The 20,111-nt window shown below is 38.4% G+C and overlaps 2 protein-coding genes across 6 annotated transcripts in view; one reads left to right on the forward strand and one right to left on the reverse strand.

Moving 5' to 3' along the window:
• Window positions 1-6,789, reverse strand: part of mcf2la (mcf.2 cell line derived transforming sequence-like a) — a 60,980-nt gene extending 54,191 nt beyond the window's left edge. For all 4 annotated transcript variants that reach the window (XM_051942142.1, XM_051942141.1, XM_051942140.1 and 1 more), the window contains exon 1: window positions 6,618-6,789. In XM_051942142.1, the coding sequence (XP_051798102.1) occupies window positions 6,618-6,774 (157 nt within the window). In that variant the 5' untranslated portion in view covers window positions 6,775-6,789. The remainder of the gene's footprint in view (window positions 1-6,617) is intronic.
• Window positions 1-20,111, forward strand: part of LOC110958403 (radixin) — a 90,028-nt gene that overhangs the window by 38,122 nt on the left and 31,795 nt on the right. The window contains exons 3-6 of one of the 2 annotated variants that reach the window (XM_051942147.1): window positions 8,586-8,754; window positions 9,924-10,018; window positions 12,911-13,279; window positions 15,568-15,672. The gene's annotated coding sequence lies outside the window, so the exon portion shown is untranslated. Of the gene's footprint in view, window positions 1-8,585; window positions 8,755-9,758; window positions 9,774-9,923; window positions 10,019-12,910; window positions 13,280-15,567; window positions 15,673-20,111 lie in introns of those variants that run through there. The other variant, XM_051942148.1, reaches the window with a different exon arrangement.

Here is a 20,111-nt window from a genome sequence, read left to right on the forward strand (position 1 = left end):
TATCACTAAAATGTCAATTATGTTAGAAAAAGTCCCACAATTATACATTGACACGTCCAGAATGACTTGAAAATGATCCGTTATTATGGAAAATTAGTCAAGAATAAACATGAAATTTGTCCTAAATGACTCAAAAATTATCCCAAAGACACAAAAACGATCCAAAATGATGAGAAAAGATCCAAGCTGACATAAAACTTGTTGAAAATGAAGAGAAAATTGTCCAAATTTACCCAAATCTTTTCCAAAATGATTCGAAACTTGTCCAAAATGACTTGAAAATGATCCAGAATTCCAGAAAATTAGTCCAGAATGACATGAAATTTGTTCTAAATGACTTGAAAATGATCCCAAAGACCTAAAAATGATCCAAATTGTGGAGAAAATATCCAAGCTGTCATAAAACATGTTGAAAATGACAGGAAAATTGTCCAAAATTACTCAAAAATTGGTTATAGGCATGTTGATGTTAGGCCTGAAAACAGCAAAAATGTCAGTTATGATACAAAAAAGTCCAACAGTTATCGATTGACCCAACTGCAAATGTCAACAATGGATTTTAAACATCAAGACAAAAAAAAAAAATAGGACCCATGTTTGATCCTTTCTGCCTCAGAACAAAAACACTTTATATCATCAGAGAATATTTTACTCTGGAACTACAGGTTTACCTTTTAGTCGGTAGAAAGAATTCAGATCAGGCACGTTGAGATGAAAAATAACAGTTGTGTACGATTTAGAATTTGATTTAAATTGAAGACGAGCCTCTGCATCTAATCTGAGACAGAAGGGAAGTGTTTGAGTCAACAAGATTTATAGATCTGCATGTAATAGAGGTCAAAGGTCTTTCACAATTATGCAAAAAGCTGCTCCATAATGCAGGCCTTTATGTTCGGACACTGAAGTCAGATTTAGGTGATGATAGAGCGCGCTGGCTGTGGGACAGGAAGAGGCAGAGGATTTTAATGGCTCCCTTCCTGCTTCCATCGCAATTTATCCCCCAGCAGCTCCGGCCCGTTTCACCCACCGATCAAAGATTTATGCTTTCACCCTGGACGTTTACATTTAAGATATTTTTAGGGGGCAGTTTTTTATTTGATGGCAAAGGCTGAGGGAGGCAGGAAACTTTGGGAAAGAGAGAAGGGGAATGACAAGCAGCGGTGAAGTCAGGTTATTTACACTGGTAAAGAAAAAAAGTTGTATTTATGGTAAAATTCCAGCAGCTGTGGTTGCCAGAATGCTGCCTTAAAATTCCGATAAAACATTTTCTACATTTACGGGAAAGGAATGTATCGATATTGTTGATTTTAGGTTAAAAAGCGTGCTTCATTCCATATTTTACTGTACAAAAAAAAGTTTTCACCTTTAAAATTTGAAAATGTACATGAAAATACTAGCTAAAATAAAGTTTGTGTTGCATGTTTCCGTTATCAGCACAACAGTTAGTGTATTTAACACCCAATATATGTATTTTTAGCAAAAACTGCAGTTTAAACTGTCATAAATATTAAAGCATTTGTCCGTTATTAACACAAAAGTACATCTATTTGACTGGTAAACTGTTTTTTACATGTAATAAATGCAGAAATTGCCATGTTGCTTGTTATAAATATTGCAACATGTTTCCCTTATGTACATTTAACTTTGGAAAACTATATTCCTCTCTCAACCCCTAAAATCAACACAGAATGAACTTTCCAATAACATGAGCTTTAAGATTCTCTTTTGAAAGGGTCGTTATAATGCAGAAGCTCAGATTAAATGTTACTTCAGGTCATTTTTAAGACTTTTTTGTCAACTTAAAATGCAGGAAAAGGCTCCAAAAAGCTAAATAAGATGAAGACATAAGCTTGTTTTGGACAATAATGACCCATTCCTCTAAAATCAACTCTGGAATCAAAATATTTAACAACGCTCAAACATCTGTGTGTGTTTCCATGGGATGCAGATCAGACTACGGGGATGTAAAGGAGACCTGTTTGTGAGGGATGTGGTGCAGACTGCCACTAGAATTACACATTTCAGACACTATCGACTCCTTCCGCTCAGGGATCAAACACTATTGGGCGGCTGGAGCGTAAACAGGAAGACACCAATTGAGAAATGAGTCATGGGCCGAAACAAGCGGCGGAGGCGAAGTAGGGGAACAAAAAGGTGTGAACACGTGGACGGCTTGACTGGAGAACATTATCAGCACTTCACTGCTTCGTATTTGTGACTTTAAATGATAAAAGTAGTCTGCTAAAATCAGTGAATCAGTGATAAAGTGTGCCAGCAGCAGAACTGGAGGGAAAAACAAGCAGACAAGTCACATCATTTTTTTGAGAAATAATGAAATTTAAAGCCATCTTCATCCAGTTTGACTCTCTTTTTATTCTTGTCTTTCTCCCCCACTCTCTAAATCACAGTTTATAGACGGGGAGCTACAGTAGCAGGAAGTCATTACAGCAATTTTCTGTTGCCTTCTTCACATACTTGACAGGTTAAACGTCAAATATGCTTGACGGAAAGCAGCCTGTAGAGCTGGTTTAAAGGCTGATTCCTCTATCAGCGTGAGCAGAAACGTCAAAAGAAGCCTGTCGGTGTCATTTAAAGCTGAGTTTTAAATAGTCAGAAAGAGAACCGAGTGAAACCAGGATCCTCACTGAATGATGAGAGCTTGTGGTTTCTGTTATGATTATTATTCATCAGCTGCGATGCAGAGATGTAAAAAAACAGGAACTTCTGCTAAACACATCATCTCTGAAGGAAGCCAGAAGCTGACCTGATCTGATCATGATGTTTAACATAATGAACAAGAGAGCTAACGCAAATATTAGTAATAGTACAGCCAATCAAACAGTAATCAGTTGAAGACATGCCAGTTTTTTTCTGAGAAGCAGCCCTCGTTAGCTTTTCTTCAATTCCGTGCCAAGACCTTGTTGACAGTCGGCCATTAATCCCATATGTCCGAGTAAAACCCAATAAAACAAATTCAATACTGCCAGGATGTTCTGTGGGCATCGCAGCTGATAAATGTGTGTCTAAGGAGGGCCAACAATAAAGGCACAACTCCGGCTCACTATTCTCTCATAAAGCTGCATGAAAAGACGCAGTGTTAAGGTAGAAATTGCAACTCTAAGGGAGGCCAAAGATGGTTGTTCACATTCAGAAATAATATATATAATAATATAATAATATATACACTACTGCTCAAAAGTTTGAGGTCACCCAGACAATTTAATGTTTTCCATGAAAACTCACACTTTTATTCACGTGCAAAGATAGTTGCAGAAGGGTTTTCTAATCATCAATTAGCCCATTAGCTAACACAATGTAGCATTAGAACACAGGAGTGATGGTTGCTGGAAATGTTCCTCTGTACCCCTATGGAGATATTCCATGAAACATTTCCAGCTACAATAGTCATTTACCACATTAACAATGTCTAGACTGGATTTATCATTCATTTAATGTCATCTTCATTGGAAAAAAAACTGTTTTCCTTTCAAAAATAACCACATTTCTTTGTGACCCCAAACTTTTAAACGGTAACGTTGATATATATAGCACCAATTGACAACATATGTCATTGCACTGTACTTATGTTATAGAGAGAAATACAACATTCCCTTTTAGAAAGGACTTGATGACAACCAGGCTCAGCGAGATCAGCCATCTGCTTCCATCTATCTATAGTCAACTGTCAAATAAAAGCATAAAATAGCCAATAAAATCGTTATGTAGAGGGGTGCTAAAGACAACTTTTACAGGAGACAGCTGTTCAACCTTTCATCTGGCCATCTGAAATCACCCTGTGAGTAGTTTTAACCCATTTTACTTTCCTTTAACTGTCAGGAATGGGTTGAACATAAGGTGCAATGCAACACTACTTTCTACTGTATCTTGTTTACATCAAGACTTAGGGAATTATTTGTCTGATCGAGCATTTGTTTGTCTGTAAAGCAGGTTTACCCCCCCCCCAAAAAAAAAACAAAACACCAATTTTCATGAAACTTGGTGCATGGGTGATCACATTTGGTGCAGATCTGGATCACTTTCTTTCAAATTGTAACACAGAGCCTTGGTAGAGGACCTGTTTGAAGTTAAACTGCATTAGTGAAACCTATTTCTCTCTTTGTGCATCAGAAAATGCCTCACTGAACTCAACTTAAACACTGGAACCTATGAAGAAACACGGAGGACAACGAAAGGAAAAGCAGGATGTGAAATAGTCAACAGTTGAATCGATTCCAAACAAGCCAAATAAACAAAAACCTAATGAGACGACACGTGGAATATAATGCGAATTTCTTCAGAAAATGGGAGATGGCTGACATAGCACAAGATTTCTAATGAAAGAGGAAGATTTGCCACTTAGTGGGAAGACAGAAGTTTGTCACGACGCACCATGATTCAGGAAAACACCACAGGATGTTACAAGGAAGACAGCTGACCCCAAAAAAGCTGATGTTTTGCTCGTGTGGCATGATTCATATTGTTATGACAAATGACCAGAAACTAAATATTATTGTGTAACAGAAGAGAATGTACAATCTCATAAGAATATATTGGGGTCGTTCCAGAATTGGAGGCTTCAAATGTTTTGAAAAAGAAACATTCTCTTTTACAATTTTCTGCTTCATATTTATCAATAATAGGTCATAAACTTTAATGTTTTTTGTGCTGTTTGCTAACCCTACTCTAATCACAGTAACAGGGTTGCTAATCCATGCTAATGTTAGCTTTGTCTCAGGAGTAGAAGCTAGATGTTTAGCTAGCTGTTACTGCTGACCAAGAGGACAAACTGACTGATGGAAAACAGTAAAAAGAATTAATTTTATCCTGATAATATGAGGTAGAGAGACACATTCAATCATGAAAATAGAAGAGAGGACATAGCTTTGCTCTACACATTCTTTTGGAAAACTGTTCGATGATGCTAAGTCCAGCGTTATGCTAACAGGGTTGTTATGGGACACATGCAAAATAATTATTATTTAAATATTATGTTGATTAAAAAAATGTTCCCACAGTTACAAGAGACTTTAATAAAGAAAACAATGCCGAAAAAAAGATTTAAACTTCATTTTAACTGTTATCTGGTCATCAAGGGGGTGGGACAAGAGAAAAACAGCTTTTTATGGGGAACTCCAGACTTAGTTGGTATTTTAAAAAATATTTTAAGACATTCTCTTCTTCTAGTTTTTTTTTAGATTTAGTCTCAGGACAAGAAGATTTACACAACTGCATGTTTTAGTATTTTGCATAATTTGAAATTTGAAGGGCGGGACGTAAATGTCCTCCAATTCTGGAATGACCCATAGATTCAATAGTTATTTTCTCATATGTAAAAATGTAAGAAAATAGCAGTACATACTACTCTTAAAAATACACAAATCTGATGTCTTTGCATCAGCTTTTTATATTCCAAAATACACGAGGCACAGAAACATGAAAGGAAATTAAGCTCTGCAGATGTGACACAGCATCTCCAGAACAGGTCTTTGTACTAAAAATACACCCACCGTCTCTAAATACAGAACAAAGCCCGCAGGAAGTGGACCAGAATAGACCTGAACCATCACTGACAGGCAGCCAGATCTAAGATTCATCAAGCAAACTCTGCTCAGCTCCCGCACAAGACACCCTGCCGTCCACGTGATCGATAGCGGACAAACACTGCCGGTAATGCGGACACACACCTCGTCTCCGCTCACAGTCTGTCAGGTAATAATACCAACTTTCTCCGAACCACCCCTTGAGTAAATAAGGATGTAGTAGTATAGTGTAATACTCTTTTCCCCACATGTACTTTGGTCTCTAGTGGAGGCCCACAGGGAAGATTAAACTGCAGCATGACTCATTTTCCACCAGATCCAATTTCTGGTTGTATGCATGGAGAACGAGCGAAGATTTACGGCACAACTCACAGTGAATTATGAAGTAAATTAAAGAGAAATATTATTTGTACTCCAGTTTATGGGACAGAAGTGGCTCAAACAGCTGGAAAGATGTGGATAACACAGTTCTTTCAAACTCAGAGGAGGGCCAAGCTAAGTTCACGTAGAATTACCCTGCCAATGAATGCAAAACTGCATTGCATTTATGTTTTTTCATTTTTACCGTCATGTGCTCTCGAGAAGACACCAAAAGCAGAGCAGAGACAGTTTGTAAAAGTTGAATTTATGAGTTTAGGGTTTCTTAAAACATGCGCAAAAGCTACAAAAGTACTTCTGGAGGATTCAAAATCAATAAACAGCCTCCAACCTGATGGGAATAGCTGTTATTTAATGCAAAAACAATAATAGGAAGACAGAAATCCCCGCTATCATGACTCAGAAAAGAAAGCTCAGCAAAAACATTTTTAGGCTCCAAGGCTAATATAATAGACAATGCCATGTGATCATCATGTGGCTGTTCAAGCTAACAGAAAATGGAACTTTTCCCAGACAACAGCAGTCATCTGTGTTCATTTGTGCAACTTAAATACTGACAGTGACATACTACATTGGCTTAGCTGCGTCCTTAGATTGCGCGCATTATCTTTTAAAATTTAATGTATAAGTGAAAGCACGCAGTTCAAAACGGACTTTGGGAGAATATTTGAAAGTAAACAAATGAATGCCTAAACTCACAGTACATCTGCAGACAGCAGCGGTTGTATCTGTAGAAGCTCTCCATCTCTTCCAACGGGATACAAACAAACCTCTCCCCTCCACGTTCCTCATTTCCCGTGCATTCCTTCATCCCATCTGTCTGTCCGTTCTCCTCTTCCTCCCCGACCACCTCCATCTCCGCAGGTAGAGATGAAAATATCGCCTGCCTCCTCCTGCTCTGCTCATCTGGATTTCCAAACCCTCCCTACTTCCCTGCCTGCCTCTCGTGCACACTTGCACACCTGACGTTTCTTGAGTGATTACACCACTCCTGTTTCCTCCGCCCCTCCCTTCTGCTGCGAAAACGTGCAGGCTTGTGTCTGAAAATGAAATACAGTTTACTCTTATCTCGAAAATAATCCACATTCAAGATTTGACAGTTCAGTCATGGAAAAAATTATTAGACCACCCTTGTTTTCTTCAATTTCTTGTACCACTACAGGTATATTACCTGAAGAATACAATGAACACGACATAAATGCAGCTGATTCCACAAATACTTTATGTCCTGTTTGACATGCTTCAGCTTCATTGTATTCTCAGGGTATATAAGAGGACATTTCAAGGCCTAGAGTGGTTTCCTGCTGACATATGTCAAGCCATAGCACAACTCTGAAGTCGTCAGCTCTCACATAGCGCCTTAAACTCAAGAATTATGTAAAGCCACAAAGGCAGCCATCTTGAAACTGATGGAAATTGGTCTGAGCGACAGGTAGCGAAAAAACTGACTTTAAAACAAGGCCACATAAATGCTACCTAAATCAAAGTAATCGTAGACCAGTCAGACTGTCAGCTCGGAGCTGCTTTATGAAACTGGGGCAAGTCTCTAATCTATGTTATGATCATATTATAAAAGCTTCACAAACACTCATGGCTGTTTGTGTTCGAAAGATTACACTGATTTTGCGGTTTGCATTTTACCAGATAGTTTGTTAGCTTAGATTACGTTGCTTTAGGGAAGACGACAACATCTGAGGCAGAGAAATCATCAAACTAGAAACATAATCTGCTGCCTTAAAAATGTGAGGTAACTGCAGTTTGGTTGGTTAGTTAGCTCAGAATATTATGTAAAACCAGCCGAGTTAATCTAATCAAACTCAAGAAATAAAGATATTAAATTGAAGTCACATCAACAGTGGGTCCAAACAGAGTTGCTCCAGCATAAGTTTAGAAAGACGATCTGTGATGCAGCTCCCAGTTAGTGAGATAAATGCTAAAATCTTTTAAAATTCAGTATTTACCTTTTTCTCATGGATACTAGTGTCTTGATTAAATATGAGAAGATACAACTACAACTTTAGAAAGACACACAGCGAGTTTAGACCATGTCTGTTTTCTCCAAATTATAAAGAAACTGAGAGTTTCTGAGGCGTTTTAAGTCTCTAACAGTGCATTGTGCAAAGTCTGCTGATATGCTAATTTTGTTTTGTTTAAACTTGATTTATTGAGTCGAGTGAACTCTTATTTGTTCATCTGTTGAACTCGTTATTTTACATACCATACGGCTCAGGTTACAAGAACTCAAAGGTTGTCAGGAAATAAAAATGTGACATTCCACCTTTAATTAGTTAAACTTATATATTTACATTAAGAAAACTAGAAAAGATAAGTTGATTTAACTACCTTCCTTTGTGATGTTTTAGAGTGCTGTATCACACCAGTACAAACAGATGAGCTGGATCTCCAAGTCAGATATCTTTATAAACTCATAAACCCCCCATCAATTATCCACAAACCTAAATCAATCGACTTGTTTGGTTTCTATTGATCAGGCAGTGAACTTTCAACAAGCGATGCAGCTCGTTCTTCAACTCTAGCCCTCAATAGATGCATTCACCTATTATTCTCTAAACAACTCAGAAGTAACAGAAGTGTGCTTTACATTACGGCAACGCTCACCTTGACTGCTTGTCTGAGTGGATTTATGATTCTGTTTCCTTTGTGCAGGTTGACGGCCACAGCAAAGACCGGCAGACATGACAAACACCCTGCTGCTCGCCTTTCTAATGGGTTTCTTTGACTTTGTGCCCCGTCTGCCTGTTTATCGGTCTTATCTGCCCACCAGCCATCCAGCTAGTGAGCAGACATCTCACCTGTTGGTGTATTGAGACATAAGGTAAGTTATCAGTTAGCCACTCACGAGGGCAACGTCAGCTAATCAGTTACTAAGGTCATGCACCAAAGAGGGCTGCGTTTGCTGCAGAGCCCCTGCTGGATACTGCCTACGAGAATACTACAACATTTGAGTGTGTTTGTTGACTGTTTTACTCAAAAATGATATTTCTTCCATGCTAGTATTTATTTGATAAGCTTTATTTTCCACCTACATGCTAAAAGCAAGCTATCTCAGCAGAACTCACTGAGAAATGCTTCAAATACGGAGTTGGCTGATTGCTGAAATCTGTATAAACTTTGCGACAAAAATCCCCGCAACATAGAAAGTGACCATTTAAAATAGATGTACCCACAATCAAAATGACCTTCCGCTGAGCACAGGCGTGTGTTGTGCACGTTATGTACGGATGCCAAATCGCTTTTTCAGATGAATGTTGTAAATTAAGCATAACCTGAATGTTATTTTCAAAGATGCGTCCTTAAACTTTCAGATCCTTCCCAGTAAAGCTTCAAATATCACATTTGAGCACCGCATTTCATACAGTTTTCCCAAACACCGCAGACTTACTGTAGCATCAGCAGCCGAGTAAATAATCAGGTTCTTCTATTATGTTTGGATAATGAGAACACAGCAGGTTGGAATCTCCCTGCGATGATAGGAAATCCTGTCCTGTCATCCTGTCACACTGGTTTAAACACCAGGACCCCACTTTGAACAGCAGCTAGTTAATAATAAGAGACCAACACAAGCCAACAGAAGGAGATTGAAGTTTACAACTGTTGTTTTACACCCCGGCTAACACTGACCTCGTCTCCAGGCTGGCCGGTGGCTCTGTGATTGTCGGGTCAGCAGACTGATAGAATCAGACAGATTGCTGAGCAGTTCAGAAAACACCTCCTGGCCCTCTTGAATCAACTCCAAAAGAGACATTAGAGCCTTGATAGAGTGTGATTCATACTAAGAGTCCGTTTGGAGCCTCTTCAAGCCGCCCTCCTCGATTATGCTGCCGTTTGTTGCCGGTGAGTGTGTGATTATTTATCTCGCGTCATGTCTGCTCCGTGTTTATCACAGGAAATAAGGGGTGGAGGGCGGGCTGTGACACAAATCCCCCTTCAGCTAATTATACTAACTTAGCAAATATGTGTCCTTGTGTCTGTTCTATATCACAGCTGGAGGCTGGACCTGCTGACTGGGGCTAAAAGTAAACTATTTGTTACACATATATGGATGTTTTATGTGTACGAACATGAAGAAGAAGCAAGAAGTAAGTTTGCTGTTAAGTCTCATGAGGTTCGTTTTAACTTTCGGTAAAGCTTTCCTATTACATTTGCTCTGCAGAATACGGAGAATAGCCATATTACCACATATTTATTTTATTTCAGTTAGAAAAAACAAACCTGTATGCAAAATTGGACCGTTTCTCATGTGTTTTAGGTTTAATACGACTAAAAAAGGCTAAACTTAATGTAGCATTAGCACATGGGGAGACGTACCGACTGTTCAAAAGTTTGTAGTCAAAGAAAAGTTGTTGTTTTTTTTCAATGAAGGTGACAGTAACTTCATCAGAAACACAGTCTAGACTATCTGTCTGTCAACTTCTAATCTTGACTTGGCAAAAACCAGCATAAGAAAAGGCTGATATCTTCGTACTTGTGGGGGTGCAGGTCTTTTCTCGTGTTGTGGGGACCTACATCTCATTCCACAGTGACATTATGGGGACATGTCTTCCTTACGGGGACAAACAGTGTCCCCATATTGGAAATTAAATCATTATAAGGCGAAGACTTGTTTTAGGTTTTGGTTGATGCTCGGAAAAGGGTTTGGCAAGTAGAAAACACCTCATCTTTAGCTTCACATATTCCAATGAGTTCTTGAGAATCCAACCTTTTCTCAGCTCCAAAATTTCTACAGTTTCTCATATATTTTAGGTTTAATATGACTAAAAAAAAGACTAAAATTAATGTAGCATTAGCACGTTTGGAGACAGTCTAGACTGTCTGTCAACTTCTAATCTTGACTTGGCAAAAACTAGCATAAGAAAAGGCTGATATCGTGGTACTTGTGGGGGTGCAGGTCTTTTCTCGTGTTGTGGGGACCTACATCTCATTCCACAGTGACATTATGGGGACATCTCTTCCTTACGGGAACAAATAGAGTCCCCATAATATATTAAATCATTATAAGGTGAAGACTTGTTTTAGGTTTAGGTTGATGCTAGGAAAAGGGTTTGGCAAGGGGAAAACACCTCATCTTTAGCTTCACATATTCCAATGAGTTCTTGAGAATCCAAACTTTTCTCAACTCCAGAACTTCTACAGTTTCTCAGCTTTCTTGAGTTGATTTTTGATGCAATAAGGAGTAAATCGGAGCTTCTGGTTGTGTTTGTGGCACCATTAAAGACTCTCTTAAACTATCACATTATCTTTTATTCCCTAAATTCATCATCACCCATCAGGCAACCATTCCTGAATTAAACTTCAAAAGTAGTCATGCACTTTTTATTAAGTGGCACTCTACACAATTAGATTTATTAATGAATCAAGTAGAGGAGTAAATCCAAACCTGTGCCCTCAAAATCTGAAACTGGCTACAGAACTAGTCCCGCAGATAAACTAAATTATCCTGTTTTTCTTTTTTAGATAAAACCTATTCTCCTACATTCTCTTCTGGGAAATGTGGATTGAATTATACCAGGTTGTACTATTTAATCTCTTCACGCTGGTACTATTTATATCTGTGTTTGAAACAACAGTGGCAAAGTGTTTCACCTCGTCAAAAGAGGTCACCGGCAGAGAGACAAAGCAGCATTCGTGCAACACGTATGAAGACATAAAACATCGTCTCTAGCTATAGTTAAGTCCAATATCGGTAGTGTGAATTCCATTTTTTGTAACTGAGCTGGAGGAGAGAGACACAGAAGTTGTTGGATGTTGATTAACTTAGTTTGAAATGAAGAGGTTAGCATGAACCTCCACCAATTCAAAAACCTAAAATTTTAGCTCAAATGTCGCAATCAATTAAGTTTCTCCCAAAAGTTCTTGTGTCCTACAACCTTTAAATATCATTGGAGCAGCTTTTGTCCTCAGTTTTGTCTGACAGACATCCAGCAAAACAACTTTAGAAACTTGAGGAAACAGCTTGAGGTTTTATGTGCGTCTTCTTGAGGCTGTTTGGAGTCTCTTTGAGGTTGTTCTGAGTATCTATCTATCTAGAAGTTTGACAAATGAAATGAAGCGTAATGCTGCATGAACATTCGAGCTTTGTAGAACTTAAATGAAATCTCAAATGACAGTGATTTATGAGACAAGATACTGTTTGCAGACGCTGGAAAATTTGTGAAATTGGTCCCAGCAGACCGAGTGACCTGCTGCCAAGGATTCAACAAAGCTGACGACGGCAGGTTTTTCTTTCGTTTTGTTTGGGTTTTTTTGCCATGGATGGCAAAATTTCAGACTAATCTTTCAGAATATTGTGATTCAAATCATCTAAGAGGAAACTAGATCAACTTGGCTTTGGGAAAATGCGGCTTGTGACAGGAGACTTTGGCCAATCACAGGTCTTTTTATAGGATTCCACTGTTAATACGGCAGCTAAACAAGTAAGCAGAGCCAGAGCAGCATTTCAAAGCAGTATATGTGCATACTTCAACCACATGTCAACTTTATGTTAAGCATCGATGTCATATTAAACTAATTATAAGAAGGTCGGTGACAGTACATATTCTTAATATAGAGCAGATGGTGTCATTTGTTGGCTTCAGTTTTTTTTTTCTGTGGCATTTTTATGAGCAAACCTTGATCGTTTTTGACAGATTCAGGTGACGCCTTCCTCCACCAGAGAATATTTTCACATTCTTTAAAAGATACACTCCTCTTTTGATGTTTGTCATTGCTTTTAGGTGGCTTTAGGAAAACGAGCGAATCCAGTATGAAGCAGAATAAATAAACATGCTAAGCAGGTTACATGAAAGGCTTTCACTGAGGAGGGTTGAGTTTGAGTCCAATTTAAAGACAGAAAATTGATGTAGACTTTTCCACTTGACTATTTTTGCATTTTCGAAGTACCTATGTTTGCTCATATTTGTCTGGTAGACACAAATCACACAAATGTTCCCAGATTGAACTCTTTTTTTGCCTGTTTTTGAATCTATGAACAGTGTAGATGAAGATCCATGGAATCAGTGTTCCTTGACTGGGAACCAAACTCGAAAATCTGCCACTTTCTCGTCTCCTTACCGCTGATGGTTGACACCGCCTCCACCCCCTGCTCCACGTCTGCCGGTCCAGACGCCTGTTGGCCCATCGTTGCCCCTGGACACTCGAGCTCAGCAGGCTTCTCCTCTTCACGTGTAGCTCCTAGAACGGCACAAATGCAAAATCTCACCGGGTGAATCGACAGCTCAAAAAGAAGTCACTTCAGTGGGATTAACGGGAACAGAAACTGACTGATGCACCGTCCATCCACTGTGGTCAGCAGCGTGAGAGGAGGGAGGGGAGGAAGGAAGACACACAGCCACTGAAGGCAGGTCTGCCATTGCATAACACTTAACAACATCCATGCCACCGTGCACCAACCGCACACTCCCATCCTTTGTGGTTTTAACGACGTTACTGCTGCCAATTTTATCTTTTGAACAAAGTGAGCCGTGCTGCAGTTTGTCTTGCAGTCAACTCAGGTCAACCTGTAGATTCATGATTAAACTTCTGTGGAAAGAATGGCAGAAAAATGCCAAAATCTGGGCCTAAATCCGGCACATTTAACCCTCGTGTCATCCTGCGGGTCAAACTGACTCGTTTTAAAGTTAAAATCTTTTTTATTACAGTGAAACTTCTGATGTCCGCTTTTTCAACGTTTTTGGGTATTTTTTTAAACATTTTTTGGTGGGGAAAAAAAAGAAATGTTAAAATAATGTTTCTTTAAGAACATTTATATGTTCTTAAAAAATATATAAGTTTGACTGATATATATGTAATCGATTTAGATATTTTTAGGATTTTTTTGGGGAAGATTTTTACAATTTTTTTGAAAATATTTACAAGAATTTTCTTGCCAAATTTGGAGGATTTTTTCAATAGAACTTTTAAGGGAAACTTTGACAGGAATTATTGGAATTTTCTTCCTGAAGGTTTTGCAAATTTTCAGAAATTTGGGGGATTTTTTTTCTCAACTTTTGGATTTTCTCAGACAAGGAAACAATATTTTTTGGTGGCGCAAATGAGGACGACTGGAGGGTTAATGATATTTTTAGCTGTTTGAAACTCTGGTATAAAGGCCAAGTTTCTGTCAATCAGATTCTGACTTTTCTGTTCTTTTCTGGCACGTGAGACGCCCCGATATCCAATGTTTCTTTACATCACAAACTCTTTTCTCTCCCCTTTCACACACCTGATAGAACAATCAAAGCAAATTTGACCAGTTCCCCTTCCAATTACCAGTCCCCCTCTGACAGTGGCTCCTTTCACTGCCCTGACAATAGAGCCACATCATGCCCTTAGTCATATGGACCGGGATCTTGTGACGTGGTGATATGCCAAAGCTAAATAAAGACCCCGGCGAGCTCCGCATGCAGCACAATGTGACACTTTTAACAGCCGAGCTCACAGATGTGGCCGAGGGGATGTCCAGAGGAAGCAGAGGAGCAGACACATTTCAAGTGTTTTTGTGTGTTTTACTGAAGAAGCACTTTCAGTTTTAGTTTTCTGGAAATGTTCTGATTTACAGAGCAAAAAAAGCAGAACAGGGAGTGCTTTACAAACTGAAAACCTGCATGCAAGGGGAAAAAATAAGGCGTAACACACATGGACACAGTTCCAAAGTGCAGAAAATGGCTCATTTGACTTTCAGAATGATACTTGATTGACTTTTAGTTCTAATTTCAGTGTGATTTCTTGTGCACCTTTGGAGTCTTACACTTTTGCTCACACTGTTCAACAGCAAAACTGATTAAATTGACACCAATTATGGATCTCCTCCTTAAAAACCTAGCTGTATTTGGTGTAACAAGTTCTCTTGTACCTCATTCCAGAGTCAGATTTCATTGACCTGGCACATACATACTAGAAATTACACTTTTGTGGAATATATTTAATTCATCAAGGCGCGCGTCTCCAAAAAAAAAAAAAACAAAAAAAAACGCCGATTTTTGCGCATTTTTACCACATTGCGCACGTAAAATACTGAACATGCCGCTAAAATGTATATGCCGAATTGTCAGTCGGGTTGTGTTTATTAGAAATATCGACGGAATTAACTCCGTGTCAAGCCCACTTTGTGTTACTCGACGTGAACACAATTAACTCGCAGATTAACAATTGACTTTGGCGTGGCGACCTCTCCATGTGTTTGAACGGTTGTTTGTTCCTCTTTTTCCTCTTTCCAGAATCTGAATTAATTTATCTGGCCCATTCATACCAGAAATGACACTTTTGGGGAATAAATTTAATTTTTCAAGACGCGCGTCTCAATAAAATGCCGACTTTTGCGCATTTTTACCACATTGCGCACGTAAAATACTGAACATACCGCTAAACTTTATATGCCGAATTGTCAGTCGGGTTGTGTTTGTAAAAAGTATCGAAGGAATTAATTCCCTGTCAAGCGCAGTTTGTGTTATTCGACGTGACACAATTAACTCGCAGATTAACAATTGACTTTGGCGTGGCGACGTCTCCAAAACGAACCTGATGTTTTCTCTTCTACGGAGCATCGCTGCCTCCGTGCGTCATTTTAGGAAATTACACTGAAATGGAAGTTCTGGATTTTGCTGCACCATAAGTTGATGTTTACTATGTTGTTGTTGTGTGTTTTTTTTAGTTAATATCTCAGATTTTTACCTGCACGTCGTCCTCAAACCAGCAGCTCCGTCTCCAGTCAGCCAATCAGCTGCTGCCTCCTCCTCATCCTGTGGCGGACATCACGGTGAGCCTGATCTGAATAGCTTTAATACACAGGCATCTAGTTGTTAATGTAAGGTTTAACTCTACATGATCTTATTGTGTTAAATGGCAGATGTCTAACTGGTTGAGTTGGAAGCAATGTGTGCACTTAAAATATTTTATTTGACATTTTCTTGCCATTAAATTTTTAAGTTGACAAATAAATCTTTTGCTCCAGTTAGATTTACTTCACGAGTTTATCTATTTATGTGGCATTTTCACATATTTGTTCATGTATTGACTTTTAAAAACACGCAATAATTCAACCACAAAAATGTTGGTAATTAGCTTTGAGCTTATTTCGACCCCTGATGAAAAACACATGAAGGAAACAAAACAGAACAAAAGCTGCTGTCAGATCAGTGAATGTCTTAAACAGTCATAAAGTTAAATTATCACCGCGCTTTTATGCCATTCTTCACTATTTAATTTGCTTAATTTATGTGTTTTGTCCTCTCAGTGATTCATCTGTGCAGTTAGTTCCACATCTGTTTGTCTTAAAGTTCATTTAAAAAAAAAAAAGAAGAAAAACTTTATGCACAACTGTTGTGTTTCCTGCAGTATTTGTCACTTTTAGGACTTGTTTTATTTTCCCATCATTGTGAGCTGGACGAAGGTATCTTATGTGTCAAAGAAAAGTCCATCTAGTAATTAACTTTTTCACAAGAAGACAGACATCTGGTGGTACAAAAAAAACATGAATACAAATGAAAAAGTTTAAGTGCAGACAACTACATTAATCATTATTTGATGCTGCATTCTTCACATTTTTATATTTACAAACCAAACAGTCGCTTGAACACTGGAGAATATCATCAAAACTCATCTCAACACAGTAAAATCCTTTTACCTAAATGTGCAACTAATGATAACCTAATATATGGTAGTATAACTGTCAGATAGGAAAGTAGTTTTACTTTCAAGCTGGATGTTTCTTTTAGACTTTAACCAGCGGTGTCAAACATGCGGCCCGTGGGATGATTTTGTCAAGCGTAAAAATTACAGAGAAGACATTAACTATAGATTGCAGATTTGTAAGACTTTAATTTAAAATAATTTCTAGTCAAGTAGTTTTGATCATAAAGTGAAATATATTCTTTTGTCGCTTTGTATGACTTGTGTTTGTCATTTTGTGTCTCAAGCACAGGAAATGAGCAGACAGGCAGATGCTATTTAGAGAGTTTTATTTTCAGAAAATGTTGAACGAAACTACAAATCAAAGCCGGAAAGCTAAAACCAAACTACTCTTGGTAAACATAGAACTGAAGACTAGACTACTACTAGTGGCTAGCTGGGCTAATTACAAAACTCTAAGCCGACTCACGATGGTTAAGACTCAGGCAAGAAAGGGAAGAGAAGACTTAGTGACTCAAAGTACGATATAGCAAAGCGATAAACTACAAGCTTGACAACAACTAAAGCAAGACTAACTATAAGCACAGAGCTCGGAAGCGAAAGCACAAACATGAACGACTCCAATAACTGCACTGAGGAGTTACTTAAATGGCTCTGGTAGTCTGATGCTCAGAGCTGGGAGTCACTGTGTGCGTACGATCCTGGACGTGTTCAGCGGCAGGTTCATAATGGAGGGATGCCAGGTGGTGGTGAGTGAATCCCAGGAGTAGGACGAAACCTTTAGTTGGAGACAACGGAGAACCCAGGTGGAACCGAGCAGGAGCAGATGGATACAGAACTAGAATGAAGGCGGACAACCAGAGTTACTAAAGGTACGACGAAACAACAACACTAGGGCTGGAGAGACACGAGAGAGCTGTCGCTGGCAGTGTCACGATCCAGCAGTAAGAGATGAGTGGCGTCTGGTTATATTGCAGAGAGAGTGAGGCTTGATTGGCTGCGCTCCACCTGCTCCTGGACCCGCTGATGGTGAACACCTGGTGCTGCAGTTACTCCATAGGTAACCTAAAAAAGGGAAGAAAGGGGAGGAGAGAGAGGGACTACTCGGCCTGACAGCTGCCAGCCCGACAGTTTGTCCATTTTCTTGGCGCTTTGTAACTTCTTTTGCCTACTTTTTTCTCTCTTTTCTGTTGTGTTTCGTGTTGTTTGTCTAACTTTTGGTCGCTTTGTTCTCATCGTTGTCATTTTGTGTCTCATTTTTGTAATATTTTGTCTTGTTTTTGATGTTTTTTGTCTTTTCTTGGCCGACTGTTGTTGTTTTGATCATGACTAAATGTTGTGTTCCTTTGTAGACACTCTGTCACTCGTAAGTTGTAATGTGTAAATGATAAACTGAGGCATATTATTGCTGAAATTGAATTTATTTTTCTGAAGAAACCTCAGGTTGTTCATAATGTTTTGTTCATTAAATGCGAACATTTGAAGAGCATACTGGTTTGATCAAAAACAAAGGAAAATTTTGAAGTTTTATGGGTTAATATGCTGTAATTTTACTGGTCCGGCCCACTTGAGATCAAATTGGGCTGAATGTGGCCCCTGAACTAAAATGAGTTTGACACCCCTGATTTAAACTGTTAGATGGTACGTACACTTTAGGACCACTGGGAGGCTCCAGTGATGCATAAACTAAATTTATTTTCAAGATTTCTTCTTCTTTTTCACAAAGTACATGAAGAGTAAATACAAAGACCTGCTTAAATTGTTTATGTGGGAAATATTTGCTTAAATTGGTCCTTTTCAAATGCATTTTGATAGAATACTCAAGAAAAATATCAATATTTTATATCAACATGTTGTGAAAATGCAAAGAACAGAGAGGAAAAACCCACCGCTTCCAAACTTAATGAAGAATAAAATCATGTGGGATGTTTATGTGTGAACAATTAGGTATTAGGCATATACATTAACCTGCATTTTTACTGTTTGTTTATTCCGCCTAGCATTTAATGACAGGTTTCAGGAAAGATAAATACAAATAAACAGGGATTATATTTGATAGAGGTTCTCAGCTGCACAGGAAGGCCTCATTCACGTCCATCTGATGATCCTGAAGTGGCTTTAAATAGCACTTCTAGTCAGATATGCAGTATGTGTTCCATTCTTGGATTAATCGAGTGCTTAAAGATAGAAACTGGATGTGTGTTAGTCCCGAATGATCATATTAGGGTTATTTTTGATCGATAATGTGACTGATTTCAGTGGAAATGGTCACTTTTAAGTATATTTTCTGCTTTAAAAAAGAAAAAAGAAAGCTGTGATAGAGAAATTTTGACAGTATTTCAATTAATTGGGTGTACTATTATGCAAAAACTTCCAGAGCAAACTAATGTACTGAGCCCTGCTGCTCACTAAGCCTATTTAAAGATACAAAAGACTGGAAGGTTCTGCAGATGATGCTATACGATAATGGAGCCTTACTGTGGGTGCGCCGCCTACATTCTCACCGTTTCTCTGGTATAAATCACCCCTCATACACCTCATGGCACGGTGCATGCCCCATACTTATCTTACCTCCACTTCTGGCTGCTGACAGCCATATTGTACATCTCTACAATTAGCTGTGTCAAGTTAGCGACAGGAACTACACAGATGGACGGGAACCTGGTGTTTTCCTTTCAAAATAAAACCAACAAGCAGAAACAATGTGGTGTGTGTGCAGGTTGTAGAATCCAAAAGTGCCCAAAATAATACTTTTATCCAAGTATTTATATTTATAAGCATTTGTTTCACCTCGGACTGTATGTACTTATTATTAGCAGTGTCTGTAGGCAAGAAAATCAGGAAACAAATAGCCATGTTATTTGGCCTAAAAAAGAAAAGTAAATGAATGAAAATGAAATCCAAAACAATGATTCTAGAAATGCAACCTTGAAATACACCTTCCTCTGCTGCAGACACTTGCTGCTCACTAGAAATCAGGCAATTAAAGTTTGACTTGCATAAGTGAGTGTTTATTATTTGCCTATAGAGGGAGGACTTTGCAGAATGATTTAGTGCTTTCGTCCTAATATTGTTATTGTTGGGTGCTGATGGTCTTTGTCTATTTTTTTAGTTTGCTATTTTATTTTATGTTTATCTTTTGTCTTTTCTTGCTGTTCCAGTCAATTGGGTTTAACCCTCGTGTCGTCCTGCGGGTCAAAATTGACCCGATTTAAAGTTTGAAAATGTGGAAGAAATGTAGTAAAACTTCTGATGTCCACATTTTCAACATATTTGGGAAATCTTTGCGCATTTTTGGTGAAAAAAAAATGTTAAAAGTGCCTCTTAAGAAAATTTACAAAAAGTCAATCAAAGTCAGCAAATTTTGCTGGATTTCTTGTTCTTAAATAAAATATTAGGAGTTTTATTGATATATATGCAGCCACTTTAGATATTTTTAGGCTTTTTTTGGAAGATTTTTACTCATTTTTTAATCTTTACAGTAATTTTCTTGCCACATTTGGGGATTTTTTAAAATAAAATTTTAAGGTAAACTTTGAAGGAATTATTGGAATGTTCTTCGTGAAA

This window comes from Acanthochromis polyacanthus, chromosome 22 (genome assembly GCF_021347895.1).
Source record: "Acanthochromis polyacanthus isolate Apoly-LR-REF ecotype Palm Island chromosome 22, KAUST_Apoly_ChrSc, whole genome shotgun sequence".
NCBI classification, from domain to species: domain Eukaryota; kingdom Metazoa; phylum Chordata; class Actinopteri; family Pomacentridae; genus Acanthochromis; species Acanthochromis polyacanthus.